The 22073-nt window shown below is 35.5% G+C and overlaps 1 protein-coding gene across 2 annotated transcripts in view; it reads right to left on the reverse strand.

Annotated features, from left to right (window-relative positions):
* The window catches only part of LOC107756760 (RNA-binding protein Nova-1-like), a 55265-nt gene extending 36813 nt beyond the window's left edge, over positions 1-18452 (reverse strand). Inside the window, exons 1-3 of one of the 2 annotated variants that reach the window (XM_016573985.1) lie at positions 17776-18452; positions 12633-12695; positions 7862-8005 (exon numbers count right to left, since the gene is read on the reverse strand). In XM_016573985.1, coding sequence (XP_016429471.1) covers positions 7862-8005; positions 12633-12695; positions 17776-17932 — 364 coding nt within the window. In that variant the 5' untranslated portion in view covers positions 17933-18452. The remainder of the gene's footprint in view (positions 1-7861; positions 8006-12632; positions 12696-17775) is intronic. The other variant, XM_016573993.1, reaches the window with a different exon arrangement.
* Between the last annotated feature and the right edge of the window lie 3621 nt (positions 18453-22073).

A 22073-nucleotide genomic window follows, 5' to 3' on the forward strand; every position in this document is an offset into this window, starting at 1 on the left:
TCCACCCCTTATATATATATATATATATATATATATTTTTTTTTTTTAGATAATTATAATATATAAAATACATCCCAAGTAGAAATTTGTAACATGTAAACTATATAAAACATGATAAAACATGTATAATATATTAAATTAAAACTAAAATTAAACAACATTTACTTAAAATTTACTAGGAATATGTCTGTGTGTACGTAGTGTTAAACTCCGTCATTTCAGTTTTACGTGGCGCACAGCACTCTCACTTTTGCCGTTTTCCTATTTCTTTCACTCTGGTTTTTTGTCTCTCCATCACCAAACACACAACAACTCCTCAGGCAGATGGGAGACCAGCCTGCATGCCTGCACCTCCCCCCACACTTGAGGAGGTGTGTCGTCAACAATGTCAAAAGCTTCTATTGTCATTAAGAGTGGCCCACCACTCCTCTTTGTCCTACACAGTTTAGACACATCATTGACCATTCAAACAACTGGATATTCAATCACTCCTCCCCCTTCACTGTGTCATTCCCCTCTCAACTTCTCTCCATGTCTGCATCTTTTTGTCCCTGTGTTTCCGAGGGATCAGACATAACTGCACCGTCACACATATCTCAAATCCCTTGATATACTCAGTCAAAGACTCAAACATACACAACCCAAAGTCTAATATGGGCAATGACAGGAGTGTCAGCTGGTAAGCTCAGTGTCAGACGTAATTATATAGACCACAGGAAAAACTTACAGACGGGTCAGACCTTTGGAGGGATATTTTTAGCTCTCAAATCCAAGATCCTCCTTGTCCGAATCCACTATTCCCCACATCGGCCAAGCATGGGACAGTTATTGAGGTCCTAAGCTCTGTGCCCATAAGCTCTCGCCCACTCGGTGCCTGGTCTAATGATGCAGAGTCTGAGGGATGACAGACAGGGAACGCCGCTCAGACCTATAGGAATGCTGGATTAAAAACTCACGAATCTACTAAATGCTTTACCGTTATCTCATAACTGGCTACAGTTTTCATGGCTGACATCAGCTCACTTGTTTTTCACCGTTTCCATGTGAAACTATTAAAAACAATCACAACGTATTACATGATGAGAACAAGCACTATTGTGTGTGAAATACTAGCCTCGGACTGCATCGACGCCCGCAGATTTTGGTGGAACTGAATCGGTTGATATTTACAAAGCTCCATACATCTGGTACTTGAGTGTGTGTATATTAAATATTTTAAATGATTGGATGATTCTAACTCAATTTAAACAAAGTTTAAGTCAGTTCAGCAGATTTTCATGGAATTCAGAAAAAGAGGCAGATTAAAAGAATAGTTTTCCCAAAAATGAAAAATTGTTATCATTTACTCACCCTCATGTCGTTTTGAACCCCTATGACCATATCAGTTGTGGTTGACCAATATGAATTTTATTAATGGCCAATGCTGATATCTCAGAGAGCAAGAGTGGCCACTGGCCAATATAAAGCCGATATATATCACGCTATTTAATTTAAAGAACACTGGCATAACAATTCCTGCAATTAAATTTATATTTAATTTGACATAATATTTGTAAAATTAGAGATAATTTAAGAATGAATCTATATGAAAACACAAACTTGATTAAAAAAATCACTTAATGGCTAAACAGAAAAATGTAACTGCGATAATTAAAAAATTAAAAATACTGGGCAACATATTCCGACTGACATTCTTCTTTGGAGAAAAAAGAGGATATTTTGATATTTCTCAGTGTTTTTTGTTCATACAGTGAAAGTCAAAGGGGTCCAATGTTTTTACACCCCAATGTTCTTCAATATATTTTCTTTTGTGTTCCTCAGAATAAAGAAAGGCATATAGGTTTGGAATGACATGAGGGTGTGTAAATGACAGAGTTTTAATTTTTGGATGAACTATCCCTTTAATTGTAGGTCTGCATCTGTGTAGATAATTAATGTAGAGAAGCCTCAGTGTTTCTGAGCCGGGTAAGTGAAAGACTAGATTTTAACATTTTGTTGCCCACATCCCCTGCCGACACTATTGAATCAAGGTGTAAATTATCAAAATGATTTAGTCAGTGGATTTCCTGGGTGGAAAGAGGTTGGCTTTTCAAATTCGAAGGGAATGCACCTGCTATTCTCATCAGTACGCATGGTGAATTTTATCCTTTATGCTGTCTCTTTGCAGTGGCATGACTGATCAATAGTATTTGTGCTGAGGCCTCATAGAGATGCACTGGAAATGGTGGTTGGACAAGGGGGAGGGCTGGAGTAAAGGACAAGGCACCACTCCCACGATGCAAAAATTGATCCCTGGAATAAATTTGCAGTTTTCTATTAATGGCAGGTCCCTCTGAGGCTTTCTATTACATCTGATGAAAAGCCGCACATTACAGAAGCAAAAGTACAACACCCGAGAGGAAAGAGGTACAAAAGAGAGGGGGTAAAGCAGGAAGATATTTCAGCATTTTTAGTATTTGTTATAGAAATAATATACTTTAAAAGAATATACTTAAGTGAGACATGAATGTAACGTTTTCAGACACTTAATTGTGTTATATGCAATTATATGAAAATGTGTTGTAATTTAAATGTATATTAAATGCAGTTAGCTTAACTTAAGAGCGTGTTTTGACATACGGGCTTACAGTACATCTTTATATGTAATTTCAGAATTACTTCTAATGGTTAAGTAAGTGTATTGGCGAATGTACAGACAAGCATTTATGATAAACTAAAATATACTTACATCATGTCATGTATATAAATATATAAGTAACAAAACTTGTTATGATGAAGTCGCAATTTAATACATCTAAAATAAATATATTTTTTTAATGTAATATTAAATAACACTACAGTTAAAATTATATTCAGGTTTATAACAATTAAGCACACTTCTTTTCACAAGTGTAGGGAGTGACAGAAAGAAAGAAAGCCAGAAAGAAAGAAAGAAAGAAAGAAAAAGAAAGAAAGGATCACATGTGAAAGAAGACATCACATTCTGAAGATCTTCCTGACGATCACTGAAAAAAAGTCTAGTCATACCTAATTGAAAGCGTCAGCACGCTAAGTGGGCAACATGCTAATTATATCGCAAATGTACTCTGATGTTCTAGCATCTTCATCATTTTCAAGATCACTGTCTGCGCCATCACTCCCATCATCCCCCTCGCTAAGTGTTTCTCTCTATATCGCTCTGTCTATGATGAGACTCTGGTCAAACTTGCTCTGGAAATCAAGGCTCTTTTGTACAAGATGGTTTGACTGTGTGAGTCTCAGGCACTGGCTGGCACTGAGGGCTAGCAGCCGCAGAAAATGACGGCACATGCCTGAAAAAGAAAACAAAGCCACGGGGATTAAGGGTACCTCGTCTCTCCTCCACAGCCCAGATGACGATTATCCCGCCGTCTCTGACAATAGCGACAGTTAGCATATAGGCTAGCACTTACACATAGCACTCAATTAATGAAGTTCACAAACAGACTGATTAACAAGCACTAAAATGTGCACAAGCTTTAAGACATATTGACATTTTAGCAGTAGACAATTTCAGTTGGCATTGCTGCTAGAATTCTACAAAACAACTTCACCTTCTGAACATAACACTCCTTGGCTTGAGTGTGATTCTTTCAATATTTTTTGACACACTTTTCCACAGACCAAATCCAAAACACAGCAAAAGTCACATAATTACTTTCAAACCCTTACTAACATTTGCTTATTCGGTAGCAATAAAGGCTAACTCATGAACCTCAAAAGTGTCAGCACTCCCTTACAAAAAAGTACTATATGGTGGCAGTACAGTGAGCTGAGGGTACTTTGATATATATCATGGTATTTACATGGTACTATGAGCATAAGGTACTTCAAAGCTCAAAGACATGGTATTAACATGGTAAATTGTTGTTAACTCTGTCTAAATAGTGTTTTACACAAACTAAAGTATACTAAAACAAACCATCCCTTATGAGAAACTTCAAATCTTAAAAGTATATATTTTTTAAAAACTGTATTTGCAGATAATATAATATTAAAGAAACATTACACTTTATAATAATGTCAAATTAAAAGATTTACTTTAAAGTAAATTTTTGTTGATGTTTTAACAAACTTTTATTATGCTTTAAAGAAGTACACTTATTTGATGTGTTGACTAACATACTAAAGCACATGTAAATTACTTGATTTTGATTTTACAATAGTATGTTATTCGATACAGTTAAATTACATATAAAGATGTACATAATTATGAAATCACATAGATGTATGCAAGTCGTACATAAACATGTCAAAAAAGGACTCAACTAATTGCATTTAATAAAAGTATAAATTAATTTCAATATAAAATGCATTCATTTAATTGCAAATAACATGCAATTAAGTACTGTTTTTAAAAGTGTGCTAAACAAGATGACTAAGCTTGAATTAAGCTAAGCAACACTAAGATCATCACAAATAAAAAGTAATTATGTTGTGAATAAGGTTGAAGAAATGGAGAAAGAGAAAAAAACAAAATAAACATGCAGAAAACTAATTTCTACCCCTAGATAAGTAATATTGCAGCTTTTCATCTTTAGGCCACAAAGCTTAGGTCTTAAGCAGATTACACAGCTGAGAAATCAGTAATGTTGATAATGTGTGGGGGCAGGGCCGCATGGCTCTCTGGGTATTAAACACTGAAAACTGCAATCATGGTGCTGGATTAGGAATGAGCTTTAATTTTGTGCTACATTCTGCTGAAAGGGACAGAGAGGCTGGATGGGGATCAGTGACTTGGACAGGGAAAAGTCAGAATGTACACACACACAGGAAACCTGAGAGGAAGAGCGCTGGCCAATTATAAAGAAAAAAGGATGATGCAACTCTCTGGACTCGTATCTGAAAATGCTGTGAGAAAAATCAAGCGAGACTTGTGTGTTAAAATGTGACTTTTGGTGCTGTTTTTTCATGCAAATGACTGGAACATAAGTCTTTGATTTGAAGCTTTTTTTAGTAATTAAAGGGATAGTTCACACACACACACACACACACACACACACACGCCAAAAAAAATTCTGTCATCATTTTTTGAGGAATGTTAAGAAACAGTTTTTTTCAGTGTCAGTGGGTTCTAAAACAGTGTTGGACCCCATTGACATTCTTTGTGTGGATTTTTTCTTCTTCTTGTGTCACAGAAAATAGAAAGTCATACAGGCTTGGAATGAGAAAAGGGTGAGTATGTGACCAAATTTTCAAATTGTCCATTTAAGAAGCTGATACTTAACTGTAACAACCCGAATTTGCATGCTAGTTAATAAAAATGACAACATATAAACTACATTTAACTTTATAATTTAAAGGGGCAGTTCACTGGAAAATTTTTTTTTAATTCTGTACATAACATTTCAAACCTGAATTATTTTCTTTCACACAAAAAACATATTTAAAAAAATGTTTCAATTGTTTTTGTCCACACAGTTAAATCACTGGGGTCCAAAACAACATCAGACCCTATTAACTTGTCATCATTTTTTGAGGAATGTTAAGAAACAGTTTTTTTCAGTGTCAGTGGGTTCTAAAACAGTGTTGGACCCCATTGACATTCTTTGTGTGGATTTTTTCTTCTTCTTGTGTCACAGAAAATAGAAAGTCATACAGGCTTGGAATGAGAAAAGGGTGAGTATGTGACCAAATTTTCAAATTGTCCATTTAAGAAGCTGATACTTAACTGTAACAACCCGAATTTGCATGCTAGTTAATAAAAATGACAACATATAAACTACATTTAACTTTATAATTTAAAGGGGCAGTTCACTGGAAAAAAATTTTTTAATTCTGTACATAACATTTCAAACCTGAATTATTTTCTTTCACACAAAAAACATATTAAAAAAAATGTTTCAATTGTTTTTGTCCACACAGTTAAATCACTGGGGTCCAAAACAACATTAGACCCTATTGACTTTCTTTGTATGGACAAAAATATTTTGGAAAACATTTTGTTTTGTATTACTCAGAAGAAAGTAAATCATACAGGTTTGGAACAACATGAGAGTGAATAAATGATGACAGAATTTTCCTTTTTGGGTGAACTTTCCTTTAAGTAGTGGCCACTTAACTGTAACATCCAGTTTATTTTCTGAAATTGCACGAATTTGCATGCTAGTTAATAAAAACCACAACATATAAACTACATTTAACCTAACAGTCTCTTGTGGCGTCTTCAAGATGGAACAGTGTACTTAACAGATGCAAGGTCATTGTAAAATATGGCTGTTTCCCAATAAATGCTGCAGAAGCTATATTTAGAGCGAAGACAACTAATAAAATATGTTCTGCAGAAATAATGGATGTCTCTGGCCAGCGCTGCTTTGTCCAAAATTAAATGCCAGCTCAGCTTCTATCACAGACGATATGTTCAGAGATATGATGTGCTTCTTTAAACAGTTTAGTGATTTATACAGGATATCCAGGACACTTCTCCCCAAACCAGCTAAACAGTTCCCTCTTTCCCCACCGTGAGAGCAGCACAGCAGGTGGATCTTTTGACTCGCACCCAAGGAAAAGCGCAAGCTGATTTCCATACAGATGCCCCCTTCACTGGAGAGGAAGAACCCCCCATTAAGCACTCAAGCAACCTAGCACAGCTCCGGCAAATATTCCCGTACGTTCCTCTCCCTTAATTCAGTAGCCATCGCAACCCCCCCGCTCTAGACGTTGGAGCACTCAAGGTTGCCAAAACCAATGAAAGGGGGGTGGGTAGGAGGTGTCTTGCATTTGGCATCTGCCATGGCTGGCCATCACTCTGTGCTAAACATCCCAAGGGGAATGGGACAGAGGTGCCCTGTTGCCAGCGATGGGAGGATGAGCAAATCGTACAAAGCCCTTTTAAGAAAGAGTCCAGAAGACCCCCGCCACTTCTCGTTTCCTCTGTGTCACCCATCCCTAAAAACATCTGAAAGAATTCCAACACACACGGATACAAAACATGCCTCTTTTTCTCTCTAAATATAAACATTACTAGAAAGGAACCATTCAAACATGGTATTGGCATTTTTTTAAGCTCTGAACGCCATACTTGCTCCTATGTGAGTCTCTCGACACTTTGTCCCCACTTGATCTGGCACTCTTTGCTAGGGCTGCATGATATTGTAAAAAACTCACATTATATATTGCGATATGAAAAAAAATCACCACATGAATTGAATAGTTTATTTGGGAGAAAAAAAATAATCAATGATTGGGGTGATTTTGTAGTTGAGTAAATCAGCATAGGAAATAAACAGATTACAAGCATAGATAAATATAACAGAACAAAGATACAAATGAAATAAGCAGTGCTTTATATTTTTCAGGATAAGTCTAACAGTGTTTTGTTGTTTGATTAACATTCATAACACAGAAAGCCTCAGGAACATTAAACTGCTGTGAACCAATATACTGTTACACATACATTTTCTTACTCAATTGTTTCCCTTCACCTAAGTCATAAGCATCTTTGTTTACAAGGATACTTGCAGAGCACAGTATTTCAGGCACAAATAGACGCAGAAGTGAGCAGAATTCAGTGTTCGGATTTCCAGCACTGAAAATTGCTTGCAGTAGCTCTGCTACTAAATGCATTTAAAATGGGTATCTCTGTACAGTTGTCGCATCCGGTGTAGACACTGTGTCTGTGTGTGAGCAATGAAAACGATCAGTATAAATATAACGATAGTTATAGTTATAGGTGAGGTACCTTTGGTAATGTATTAGCATAGTCTAATAACATGGGTTAATTAAGTTATAAAGTAATCCAGGTGCTTTAAAATGTGTGCTGTTTAATGACTGGATGGTGGTGCAGTAAACGAGGAGGTTGATGAGGGTTCCCTTCAAAGCATTCTGGAATTAGCAGACTTACCCGGGTAGAAGTCTTTGGATTTGGACAGCTTGATGGTGGCCCCTGTCTCTTTCTGTAGCTGGACAATAGTCTGACCACCCTTGCCAATTATGGAGCCTGCGGCGTAGCTTGGAATCAGCACCTTTAAGAAATATTCACCTTCCTCTGGAAACAGAAAAAGAGAAAAAAAAATGAACTCTGCAATATATTTACAAAGTTTTTTAATATAATCTGACCCATACAGTACAATCATATATAATATAAACAATAAATAATAAATATATACACAACAGATATATATTTAATAATATATAAATTATAAATTATAAAAATTACATTTTCTGTAATCTAACATGTAGAATAATTATTTAAATAAATAAATATTTGCAATAGATTTAAGCATTTTTGTAATCTGATATTTAAAATATGTTGTTGATGTATGCTGATGTTGTTTTTGTTGTTGTAATTATAATTAAATATTTGCAATAGATTTATAAATTTTTCTGTTTTCTGACATTTACGTTTATTTTATGCATTTACACTTACACTTAAATGCATAAAACTATTTTTGTAGGCATACATAAATTACTAAAATAACTACAATTTTAATTATATTTTTAATGGATGCATTTGAGCAGGGAGAGTGAAGGAAAAGCAGCCAAAAAGTGTGCAGGATACATGGGAACTTCTTTAATAATATATACAGTTTAAAAAGCATACCAGGTGGCACCTCATGAAGCTGGTTGAATGCCCTGGTTGAGTGTAATCTAGCAAAGGGTGGCTAATTTAAAGAAGCTAAAATATAAGATAGTTTAGTTTTTTTTTAAAGAAACATTTTTGGCCACTAAATAAGTCACATACTTCAATTTGTGCTACATCACAGGTTTTATGGCTTATTATTATTATGAAATGTAGAATAAAGTAATAAAGATTGAGGAGGTGTGTCCAAACTTTAAATGGTAGCGGATATAAAATCTAGCTGCACAATGCATAGATTCACATCTTAAACATACTTATGAGACTTATGAGAAAACGTAGATATTGTCTAAGAGGCAATCAGAGAAGGCAGCTATAAATAAAAGTCGAGCTGAAATACTAGACCAGCAAAGAACTACAAGACCACTATAATAAGATCAGTGGACTTAACGAGTTGTAATTAACGCTGAACCACAAGTATTAATGCTTAAGTTAAGGAGGGCCGATAACAGTCAAGAGCAGAACAAAAACTCTAGCGTAGGTTAGTGGGACAAGTTATGTAAGCAGGAAAGATATGGGATGAGGGTACATTTTGTTAAACACGTCAATCAAAGTAAGTGCAAGAGAAGGTGAATTTGAAAAGACGTATTATGAGACTCAGTTTCAGTGTAACTGGAAAAGCTAGACATTGTAATGTATAGAAGTAGCAATTAAATAGCAAGGTGCATATAATATAGCGCAAGACATCCTGATTTCACTTCTCTCTTGAGAAAGGTCAGCAAAGGTTTTCCTGAAAGTAGAACAGCAGTGGGGCAGTAAAGTGCCTCATCTATTGCCTCTCTACCTGGCTGCTGCATATCCAGGTCAGCAGAAGCACAGTACATGGTCCCTTCACCGTGACTTTAACATGACATTGTATCCTTCTGCCTGGGCCGCTTGGGTATGCCCTTAATATTCCACCACAATTAATCTGTGTCGGCTCCCAGAAGACGGCCTCTTTAGATTAGATTGTTATTCTGGAGAAGCGGTTTATCTTGTCAAGCTAGGCTAAGCTACATGCACTTGCAGCCTAACACTGATGATTGGCAAAAAATGAAAGAGACTACTGGACAGACTATTAATGTCAGAGTGCAGCTGGAAAAACAAACGGACTAACAATGGCAACGACGACAATGTTTTGGTCGAAGGCCCGACTTAACTGCATCAGTGACAAAGTAATGACACATGTCTGTAGTTATGTGTGAACCAAATTAAGAGAAGTGCTAGTGTTCTGCTAACAAGATGGACGTGACAGATCAGATTGTTTTGAGCAGGAAAACATAGAGAGGGTTAGTATTACTACAGCAGATTTGTTTTAAGGTTCAACTAAAAATAAAAATTCATTATTCACTCACCTTATAGCATTTAAAAACTGGCCTTTTTTGTCTTTTGTGGAGCACAAAAGGAATAAATTTGAATAATGAACTAATCTGTCTTTTTATTTACAATGAATGGGAACTGGAGCTTTCAAGCTTGAAAAATAAGAGCAGTCATGTTTGTGTGGGGAATTGACCAAAATCTAACTCGTAATTTTCTAACAACTGTTCCCTTTCAGTCGGTCACTCTCGACGTCACGTCGGATGACCGACGAATTGGGATCTCTCTAAGCCTCCGTTCCCTCCTTCAGGGAACGAGGGTTACCATACGTAACCGAGACGTTGTCTTCAGTGAGCTAGTAACTGTTGAGAGCATGGGTTCAGTGAGTTGAATTTGTGAGTCTGATTTGTGAATGAATCATTCACACTGGTTTTGTGACATGGATAAGCTGATTCATTGAAAAGATCTGACTTAACAAAATGATTCTTCATGATTCAGCCATAATTTAAACATGCAAATGTCAAACACACATAAACATTTTGCATATTCAATGCATATTGACTTTCTTTTCTTTCTTTCTTCTGTTGAACATAAAATAAGTTATTTTGAAGAATGTAGGTAACCAGTCAGTTTCTGGTACCCATTTGATTTCTATAGTATTTTTTTCATGTCAATGTCAAAGTCAATGAGGACCAACAATATTTATTCTAAAATACATTCAAAATATATTCTAAAATATAAAGATGCACCGATTGCAATTTTCTTGGCCGATTCTGATTACCGATTTTTTTGTGTGACCTGCCGATACTGATTTTTGCCTACAGTATTCCGATTTTCTATCTCAGAACTATAATTGAAAGCATAGCATATACAAACAAAAATCTACTTTTTTCAATGCAAAAAAATTATTTACATAATAAAATAAATTATTAAGAAAACACAGAAGCTGCATCTGAAGTGGCATTAGATGCATTTACACCGCAAAATTGCAAATGCATAATTAATTTTATACGATTAATGTTTTAAATACTTTTTTGCACATACAAATAAGGAATGTTGGGAAAAATGCAATGATACTTTTAAATATGAAACCAAACCACCAGTAGGTGGCGACAAATGTGTCAAGTGGAAACTCTACTGTGTGTTGCTAGGAGACACACAACAGTTCTGCTGTGGCTTTGATTGGAACTGTTTTCATTTGTGAAATCGTGCAAAAACAGTCAATATTGTCTAAAATGTAAGTCACTTAATTTTAACTTCTTGTTTATTGAACTACTATTGTATAAAATAAGTGTAACATTGCAATCATGTTGATATTCGGGGAAACATCTTGGTCGTGTAATGTTGCTAACCTATATTATATATTATAAATATCTTTTTTTTTTCTACCGCAGTATGCATCTATAACTTTCTGTGTGTGCTGTTGCGCTCATTTGTTCTGATTTCTGCATGAGTCTCTCCCTCACTCAGACAGGCTGCGCGAGCCTCATCTGGCACGACATAAATCCATCATCAGTCGCAGTTTACACTGAATGCAATAAAATCACAACCATTCTTAAGCGAAAATTTTTTGGTGGCCAAGTTTCAGTTCTTCCCAAGTTATTTTTGGTATTGACATTTTAATCAGGCTTCTTGTCTGGTCGGGCAAGTAAAATTCTCTCTCACTTGCCTTTAGAAAATCTACTTGTCCCAGACAAGCTTTAATTGAGCCCTGTTGTTTCCCCACGGTTTACTTTGGCCCTACACGTATTACAAATTGCGAACTTTGTGTCTTCTTCACTCACAGTGAAGAACTCATCTACTAAAATATATTTAAAATATATTCTTTTATGTTTAACAGACGAAAATAAAAATTCATACAGGTTTGAAACAACTTGAGAGTGAGTAAATGATGAAGTATTTTTATTTTTTGAGTGAGCTAACAGTAAGGATTGGGATGATTTTAACAACGTTTAAGTCTTCTTGAGGTAATCTCATTAGAATCACAGGCCAGCCCAGTTGATCTGGATGTGTAATGAAGCGTATCTCTAACTAAACAAGTATAGTCTCATATTTAGCCACACTATTTGTACTGGATGCCGCCAGATTATGAATTGCATAAACAACAAGGGAATAATGGAGGTTACTGTGACATAAATAAATGTACTCAGAACTGGGTTCGCAGACACCTCTAAATGACAATTCCTGATTTTTCACTCACATACTAAAAACTGCCATTGTTTTCACACATCATAAACAGGCGGTTCAAACAGTGTCTACAGAACACTGCAGATACATGCTTTTCTGCAATGACCCAGATTTCTCACAGAGCTAAGACTGTCCTCCTTTTGATTTGGATGAGTCTAAATTTAACCTTGATTAATATGGCGCAGGGTTCATAAATAATATGTATCATGCATACATAAGTATTCTCTCTTCAAAAGCATCTAACAAAAGTCTGTCATAAATTGGATCAAGAGGCTGAGTCCAGACTGGCTATAACTGACATTATCTACTCTAATTAATGTAACACATTAGACACATGATATTATATTGAGAGCGTCATATTTTCATAACAATATTAGGCTGTTTTAAAGGTTACACATTTTACTTTGTTTATAATCAGCAGCAAAATATTACAAAGCATTATGGCGGTTATGCAGTAAAAAGAAAGAAACAAACTGAAAGGAAATGAAGGTAGACTCTGGTTTGCCGATAACAAAATCTGTATGTCATTTTTACAGAAAATTAAACAAATTACCGTGAAATCCGACAAAATCTGATGAAAATGGTGGATCATGGATGGCCGGTTGGTTGCATCTCTCTAAAAGAATGTGAATGAGAAAATTAATCTTTGTGGAAATGTCAGATAGAAAAACAAAACAAGGTGAAGTACAGAAAAATGACAGAGTCTACCTTTAAACCTCCTACTCTAATCAAGAACATACCTGTGAATGTTGACGTTATGGATAAAGATACAGGATGAAGTAATAATGAACTTTATAGTATTGAGATTTCGATTTCCAATCATTTTCACTCTTATTTTAAATCAATCATAATACATTCAGTGAATTAAAAGATTATTCCAGGTACGATACAAGTTAAACTCAATTGACAGCACTTGTGGCATAATGTTGATCCCCCCTAAAAAATGTTTTGTACTTATTCTTCATTTTCTTTAAACAAAGCAAATTACAGTGAGGCACTTACAATGGAAATGAATGGTGGCCAATCTGTAAACATTAAAATACTCACCGTTTCAGTAGTTTCAGTCACAAGACATAAACAATATGCATGTTAACATGATTTTAGTGTAACTAAACTTTTTTATAGTTATATCCGGTTTACTACTTAGTTTTCATGAAAACATAACACCTAAAGTCCTAAAATGATCGTAAAAATGACAAGAACAGCTCAAATAATACACAAGAATTAACAGAACAATTATAGCTTTTATAAAATTTGTTTCACCATGACCTTAATATTTGCTTTTCTTTAAAAGAAAATGAGAGACAAGTCCATTTTATTTTTTATTTAAAAAAATTTTTTTTTTTTTTTTTTTTTTTTTTTTTTGGTAATTTTCATTTTTCCACCCACTTAAATGATAAAAAGCACCATAAAAGTATATGAAAGTGGATGATACAATACAACATATTTCAAGTCTTCTGAAGCCATACAGTAGCTTTATGCAAGTACTTGAACTACTTATACCTTGCTATGCAAAATAATGTTCTTTTTAGCAACATCATATGACCCCTTTAACTTGTACTGAACCCAGAATATTCCTTTATAATAAGCCTACAGTAAACCAAAATCAGTTTAGTTTTAAAAGACATTCTCAGTTTCTTCTTTTCTAAAACATGGAGCATCTACTGCCCAAGTTTGAGTTGGATCAAGCCTATTTCCTGTCACTTGTCAATACAAAGCTCTGGCTGAGAAAAATCAGTGGACTACACTACACGCATATCCGTAACAGTGCCTTTGAGGGAAATGAGTCCCTCCCATTGTGCTACACCGGGAACAAAACAAGAACAAGTTGGTATGCTGTTATTCTTCCCTCCAGCCTACTTAATATCTTAATAAGTCTTGTCTTGTGTGAACATCTATATGACTGCACGCATCACACTCTCTGAGAAGTCAGAATAATTCATAAAAAAGCCCAAATGGGCATTACTCATAATAAACCAGTAGGTGTAAACACAAATCATTGGTTGCTAGAGGCTCCCAAGAGAGCCGTGGTTCAGAACAAGCTACATCAGCTTGAGGATTGAAGGTTCCTGTGGGCTTATGTTGGGGGCCTTAAAAAACATGCACAAAGCAATAAAGCTACGAACAATTTTTTTCTTCTTTCTTGTTTGCATTGTAGATTTATACCACATTAGATTTCAGATTCATAATTGGGTTACATAGCATTTGTGCTTAAGTACAACAAACATACATCTAATTTTAGCGGAGTGATGAAAGGACCACTTTCCCTGCACGGCTGTCCAAGCAACTGCCTGACCAAAATGGCTTCCGATATAAACACTGCACTTGGACTAAACATACTACTCAGTTTCTGCTGCACGTGAGAGAAAGCAGCATGCTTTGTTCTAACATGCGCAAAGGCTCGAGGAGAAGCTTTCGCATTGCTTCTTTCATTCATCTCATCCATATTCATCTCAGGTCCCGTCCTCCATTCCACGGCAGACGAGCCGAAAGAGGCGAGCAAATCATCCAATGTGGGGCCGCCTTTTACAACGCCCTCCCAAATCCTCGCCATCCTGCATGAGATTTTTTTTTTCTTTGACGCAGTGCATTAAAGAAAAAAACGAAGGAGCGCCCTCTTCGTGATTGTACGGTGATCAATAGGCAGAGGGTTGCATGGATAATCAATGACTTGCCGCTACTGATGGGAAATGAGAGGGATGAACTCGGGGAGGAAGAAGTAATGATCGCCCCAACCCAGAACCGTGATTAGAGGCGAAATAAACAAACAATGGGGGAGCAGAACGCAGTGCACCCTAAATGTATTTCTGCTGAGCCTATCAAAAACAGCCGTAGAAAAACCTGTGCGCTTAATCTGAAAACCGGTGGGAGTAAATGCATTGTAGGATGTGAGTGAATGAGGTGGGCGACAGCGACGGATCGGTTATTGGTCCCCCGTATAAATGTCTGAGGGGGTGGAGGTGGAGGTGAATCTTCAAACACAGCTTGCAAATCATGTTTATGTAACAAGTCCTTCTAAGACAGATCCCACATCTATTTTCTAATCCTGCGGGCAGAAATGCACAAGCAAAAGAATCTAAAAAAGAGGCTAGTTGCAAATTCAGTGCCAAGCAGCATCCAAAAATGTATTTATATAGTAAAAACAACACAGGATCGTACACACACACACACTTCCATGCTTTCTTACAGCCTTAGAGGGTCACAGTCCCCTCACGCCGTCCAGCTAGGACATCTGTATCCCCTGAAACAACCTTTTGTAAATGGAAGCACTATACTGTGCCAGTCCATCCATTTACAAAATTAAAACATTACATCTTATGAGACAGCTCGGGAACGTGGAGAGAGGCTCTTTGGTGAACTTGAAGTCGAAGCTTTGACGATCAATTGGCAGGAAAATGATTCTTGGTTTTAAGCCAACTGACTTTCATCTTAATGCATATAACTTTTTTTTTTTCAGGCAGCCTTTAAAATGCAATCATTTGTCATCCACATCATAATTAAATCCAATAAATAAAGAGTTAAAACAATACGCAAGTCACACAAAATATGATACTAATCCTACAAGTATGTAAACACCAAATCAAAGACAGTAAATGTTATAAGAAAACAAAATAGACATAATACTGTCGTAGGACTGGATCCTTATTTTCAACTCAAAAGTGGTCCAAAAAAACGACATAAATGGTTCAGATTCACACTAACTTGGCCGATGATCTGCCTGTGTAACGTCTTGGGTTTAAATATAAACCACAAAGCGGAAACTACGGGTACATGGTGACTTTAAACAGATTCAACCAGATTATATTCTTTTTTTTTTTTTAATTCAGCATTTCTATTTTATAATTTTCTAGAGATCCATTTAAGTTAATAAATATGGATGAATTAATATAATTATAGATGCTTAATAATTAGAGCAACAATGTCATATTAATTCATCCTTCTACACTATTGTAATTATATGTGTGATACCATATAAATACTCAATTTTAAACAAATTGGAATAAATTAATTATTTAAATAGAATCAAGGCTCCTACAGCTTTTGGCCAGTGAATTTTCATGATTTTTAAACTACTTAACTGGCTAAGGGTTTCAATTATTTTATAGAGATTGCATGCACAAAGAGCAATTATATAGTTATATCATTCAATACCTAAACATAACAAAAAAAAAAAGTATATTACCAGTTGAAATTTCCATTATCTTTCCATGACATTTCAAGATTTTACAAATTTCTTTGACAGTTTCAGGCCTGGAAATTACAATATTAAAATATCCAGATTCCCTGCCATAACTGTGGAAACCCCATAGAATAATTCCTCTTGGCAAATAAATTCCGGTGAAGCCCAGATCTCTTAAACATTAAAGTCTTTTCATTTGAGCAAATGGATCTGCAGGTTATGCCTCCCACGAGTCCAGCAAGCTTCTTCTGACTGACAATTCATAATGCTTTCTGCATCGATTCTTTCACATATAAACATCCGCCAATCGCTTCATTTATGCGCCATGATTAACCCTTTAACTGTAACTACAAATACTTATTTTACTGAAAAACGCTTTAACGGGTGAAATAAATTGTTCTTGCACTTTTTTTACTGAAAACAAATAGCCTATTGACAGCCGATATATTATCTAGGCTAATATTGCTAATATTAAGATGCTTTATATCTTATTCTCTCCCTTTAATATGCAGTTCAAAAAGACCCAAATAAGATGGCTTTCTGCTTAATGACACTAAAGGTGGGGATTTAACCATCACAGATCAGAAAAACAATGTTTTAAACTGTTAACTTGCTACCAAACTAAGATCTACCAATTGGCTAAAAAAAAACATGTAGGGTTAAGAAATACATGCATATTTTGTTTTTTAACCTATTAATTAGATTAGTTTAGCAGACAAGTGTACAAGTGTACACAAGACTTCTTATGGCATCTGCCGGAATGCATAATTAACAAGCAAGCATGGGTCCAGTTCAAACAATAGACTACAGTAAAGTACTGAAGGCTCTAGAGCACTTCAGAGTGCTGAAATGTCGAATATCAGCGATGCAGGTGAAGCATACAAATGTATACACACATTTCAGGCTTTTACTCTTAATTTTGAGTACCATATTATAGGCCTATTAAATATTTAAGTGCAAGTGGTATAATAAATTCTTACCACTATAGACATCTCATAAAAATATTATAATCGTTTATCATTCAAAACTGGAGTTTTCAGGGCCAAAATTCAAAATAAAAGATTATAGATTCAAGGAACAAGATAATAACGCAAGGTCATCTGCGGTGATAGCAAGGATGCGTAAACGCACGAGCCATGTTTTCTAATGTTTGGGTACGTGCTCATGATATTAGCCTATATTTAGGAATGTACATCCAATTTATCCCATAGCCTACATAATCCTTTGATTTAGGAATACTGAGGATGTGTTTGGTAAACGACTGTTGTAGGTGCGTAAGACCATTCTGGGCCACTTAAAATGGACGCGAACTGTAAATATGAATATGATCCCAGGTGCACATGTCTGGTGAAGCATGACCGCGTTAGATGGCGAGATGCTCCGTGGAAAACGAAAATCAACCTGCCATGAACTATTATACTTTCATGGATTTACATAAAAGCACTTGTCTTTGGGAAGCGTCGCTAATTCATTGCCAAGTGAGTTGCCTATCTAGTAGATAACATTTGTGTCTTACCTCCTGTGTTTGTGCGCTTGGTGCTGCTGGCCTCCGTCGGGGTCTCCAGGGGTCTTTTGCGGGAATCGGGGGGATCAGACTCCATGTGCGGTTGTTGATTGTGATGATGCGGATTGGAGAAAATCCCGTTTTGCTGCACTGCCCCACCGGCCATCATTTTTTATAAAGAAGCTTTAGGCTCGCTCTCGTTCTCCCTAGACGCGATACGCAGATATGGTCGTTTCTAAATGTGAAACCACGATGAATGTTTGGGGTGCGTCGATCCTCCGTAGCAGCCTAGATACGGATTGAAAGGCGCATCGATATCCAGTGGCTCAGGCTGTACCTGATATTAATAACAAGTGATGTGGGAAACGTCCTCACTCGTGGCTCTGCGATGGCGCTCTCCTGCTGAAAACAATATATGACCTCAGTGGTCGGCACAACTCAAAAGATTCACTGCTAAAAACTGGGAAGATGCGCGCGGATAATAAATAGCAACGGGAAACGTACAAGAGGCGAAAGAAAAAACAGCGGATCCCGCATGCAGGTGGACAAACCATGCAGATAGAGCTGGATGGCGTTGAAGCGCTGGATGAGCGCTTGAAGGAGATGCGATGTTTTTGTAGGCTCTGACTCGGAGATGCTGCAGTCTTGCTTTCAGAGCATCTTTGCGCGTTTCTGCTGGAGCTCAAAGCAGCGGGTGACGTCATGTGGAGTCGAGACCGCGGCTGTCAAATGTGAAGAAACAGACACGCCCACCTCGAGCTGTGATTGGTCGAGATTTTATTTTCTCCGGCAAAGTGAAGTATAAATCCTGCTTGTCACATGACAATACAGGAGGAGGTGGCGGTGATGAAAATGCGAGAGCATCCTTGTAAAATAGGAGCAAGGATGTAAAAAAAAATAAAAAATAGTTCTAAATGCGCAGCTCGTCTCTGTCTAATCCACGAGAATTCTACCACAGTAAATTATTGTTGTTGTTATTGTTATTATTAGGCAATAATAATTATAATATTATTATAATGATTGTTATTATTGTTATGTGATTTGTACTTTTATTAATTATTGTTGTGGTTTAATTTTGTCATTTTATTATTATTATTAGTAATAGTAGCATTTATTTATTTCATTTTTATGCAATTTTATTATTACTTAATAATAATAATAATAATAATAAATAAATACAATTATATATCAAATTAGTAATATTAAATATAATATCATACAAAATATTACAAAATAGTAATATCAAAAAAGTAATATTTAATTTATATAATTTTGTATTATTGTTAGTAGTAGTATTGGTATTATTACATTTAACTATTATTATTATTATTATTAATGCAATAATATGAATAAATTAAATTGCAAAAATTAAACAATGATACATTAATGTATTTTTATTATTATCACATTTAACTATTTATTATTATTATTGTGTCATTTGTAATTTTATTATTATTTAATAATAATAACAATACTATAATAATACTACTAAATTACATACAAAATTAAACAATAATATTTATGTAATTCTATTTTTTTTTTAATTATAAGTAGTAGTAGTATAACATTTAACTATTTAATTTATTATTATTATTATTATTATTATTAACACAGTATTTGAACTTGAAAACCATTTTAACTCACTTTTTAAAAATACTTTTAAAATCAAATATAAATTAATGGATGTTAAATAGATGAATGCAAATATGTTGTTAAAGAAAACTTAAACACATTGTTTAACTGTATAGTGTCCTCAGTGCCCAGTAAGACTCTCTGTATCCTCTTGTCACATACACTCACACTCCTCCTGTGTCAACACAGGGCCGGAGGCGAGCACTTCTGTTATTCCAGATTCGCATCAAGGTGATGCTGCGTCGTCTACTGCATGCACACAAAGAGCCACCTCACACAATTTCACATTTCTGTGGAAAAACTCAGCAGTGCGCCAGTGTCATCCGAAATACATAGGCCTATGCTCAGTTTGAGTGGAGCAAACCGACACTGAGACATTTGGCTCCTATTTACTGGGGGAAAATTGAGCAAAATTAGTGACTATAAAACAATTGTTTTCTTTTGAGTCCGGCCATCCATGAAATGCAATCAATGTGAAACAATCAAACTCAGTTGCTTTGTTTATTCTACCAGTCGCATTCTAGAAAAGCTCATTACTCGTGAAATAAAATGGGTGATTATTTTATTTAGATCACAAAAGCTTCAGTAATGTGAGAATTATGATACATGATGCTATTGCTTAAAAATGGAGTGCGCTTCCATGGATCCGCAATCAAATACAGGCCTGATAGGGTGGGATTGGGGAAACAGTCAGACTAGAATTATTTAGCATGTTCACATACAATGTATATTTTTTTTATCCGGTGTTTATCAGTGTTACATTTAACCGTGGATAAAAAATAGCCTCAGAGTATCCTTATATGAAGCTGCATAAACTGAATAAAAGAGAAATATTTAGTTTATTCTACACTCATTCTTGCATCAAAAAATAAAAAAATTTTTCTTTTTTCTTTTTAATATTTCATTTATTATTATATTTAATACTTTTTTATATATAATTTTTTTTCTGTGTAGAATAAGTGTATATTTTTGCCTATGTACACTCATATGCACCATATATATGCACCCAATCTTCATTAGTCCATATTTACATACCATGAAAACTTGTAGCAAAACAAAAATCAGGTTCTGTTTGCCAGCAATGCATTGCACGCAAATGTTAATTTCGGACAGATGGCAGTGGCTAAAGCTCTCCATTCCTGCAATATGGGTTTATGAGCTTTCACATAAACCCGTGCAGTTTTCCCCCCTCTGTCACACTGGTGAAAGGGTGATATCTCGTCGAGGATGACTTTCAATGCATAACACCCTCCCCCACGCTACACACATTGTTTGAAGAGGGGACCCCATCTGCCCCCTTCTCCATAAGAGCACCCGCACTATTGTTTCTGCAACTAACACAGAAAAACCTTAAGAATTGGCCGGACTGGGCAACATCTGGCATTGAATTCCACATTTATTTATGAGCAACAACATGGCACTATGCAGGTTTAAAAGGAGACAAATGTATTTGATAATTCATCTGGCACAAACTGCCTTTTTTGGAATCATTATCAAGTTGTTTTTACAAATAAACAACTACTAATAAACCCAATGAGGAGGCTGAGTTACTCCCTAACCATTGTTAATATCTGCCTTGGCTAGAAAAAAAAAAGAAAGTGAATTATTGTTTGCCAGATTGGGTGAATTTCAAACCATGTCTCTTCATTGTTGGATATTAAATTAAATGCTATTTAAATTCATTTTCATTCTATAACATGGCTTTACAATTCATTCGCATTTCAGTTATCTTGCATACACAGTATTTCGATATGTGAGATGAATCTTTCCCCAGTTCCTAGCATTAAAACATCAGAATAGCAAGGATAAAAAATACCATAAGAAACAAAAGACATAAACAAGAGTCTCCATCTTGTGGGTGAATTATGGAAGCAGTCGAAGAGACTGAGAAGAGCTATTTCTTTGTCTGGTGTTACCTGCCAAAAATTAAGATTACAAAAAAAGACTGCAGAGATGACAAAAACAACAGAAAAACCTTAAGAATTGGCCGGACTGGGCAACATCTGGCATTGAATTCCACATTTATTTATGAGCAACAACATGGCACTATGCAGGTTTAAAAGGAGACAAGGGTATTTGATTATTCATCTGGCAAAAAAGCTTGCTTTTTTGGAATCATTATCAAGTTGTTTTTACAAATAAACAACTACTAATAAACCCAATGAGGATACTGAGTTACTCCCTAACCTTTGTTAAAATCTGCCTCAGAGAGAATAATAAATATGGAATTATTTATTTCCTAGGTGAATTTCAAACCATGTCTCAAACAATATTTGTCTCAAACAATATCAGTCATTGTTGGATATTAAATCAAATGCTATTTAAATTCATTTTCATTCCATAACTTATCTTTACAAATCGTTTGTATTTCAGTTATCATGCATACACAGTTTGATATGTGAGATGGATCTTTCCCCAGTTCGTAGCATTAAACATCAGAACAGCAAGGCCAAAATCCACTATAAGAAACAAAAGACATAAACAAGAGTCTCCATCTTGTGGATGAATTATGGAAGCAGTCGAAGAGACTGAGAAGAGCCTTCTTTATCTTTTATTACCTGCCAAAAATTACAATTGCAAAAAAGCTGCAGAAATGACAAACACAATAACTTTAAATACACATCTAACAATTGATCTTTATATAAATATTTTTATTCAGTCCTCAAAGCTCAGATGCA

This window comes from Sinocyclocheilus rhinocerous, unplaced genomic scaffold (assembly GCF_001515625.1).
Source record: "Sinocyclocheilus rhinocerous isolate Xijiao unplaced genomic scaffold, SAMN03320098_v1.1 scaffold1152, whole genome shotgun sequence".
Taxonomy (NCBI): Eukaryota; Metazoa; Chordata; class Actinopteri; order Cypriniformes; family Cyprinidae; genus Sinocyclocheilus; species Sinocyclocheilus rhinocerous.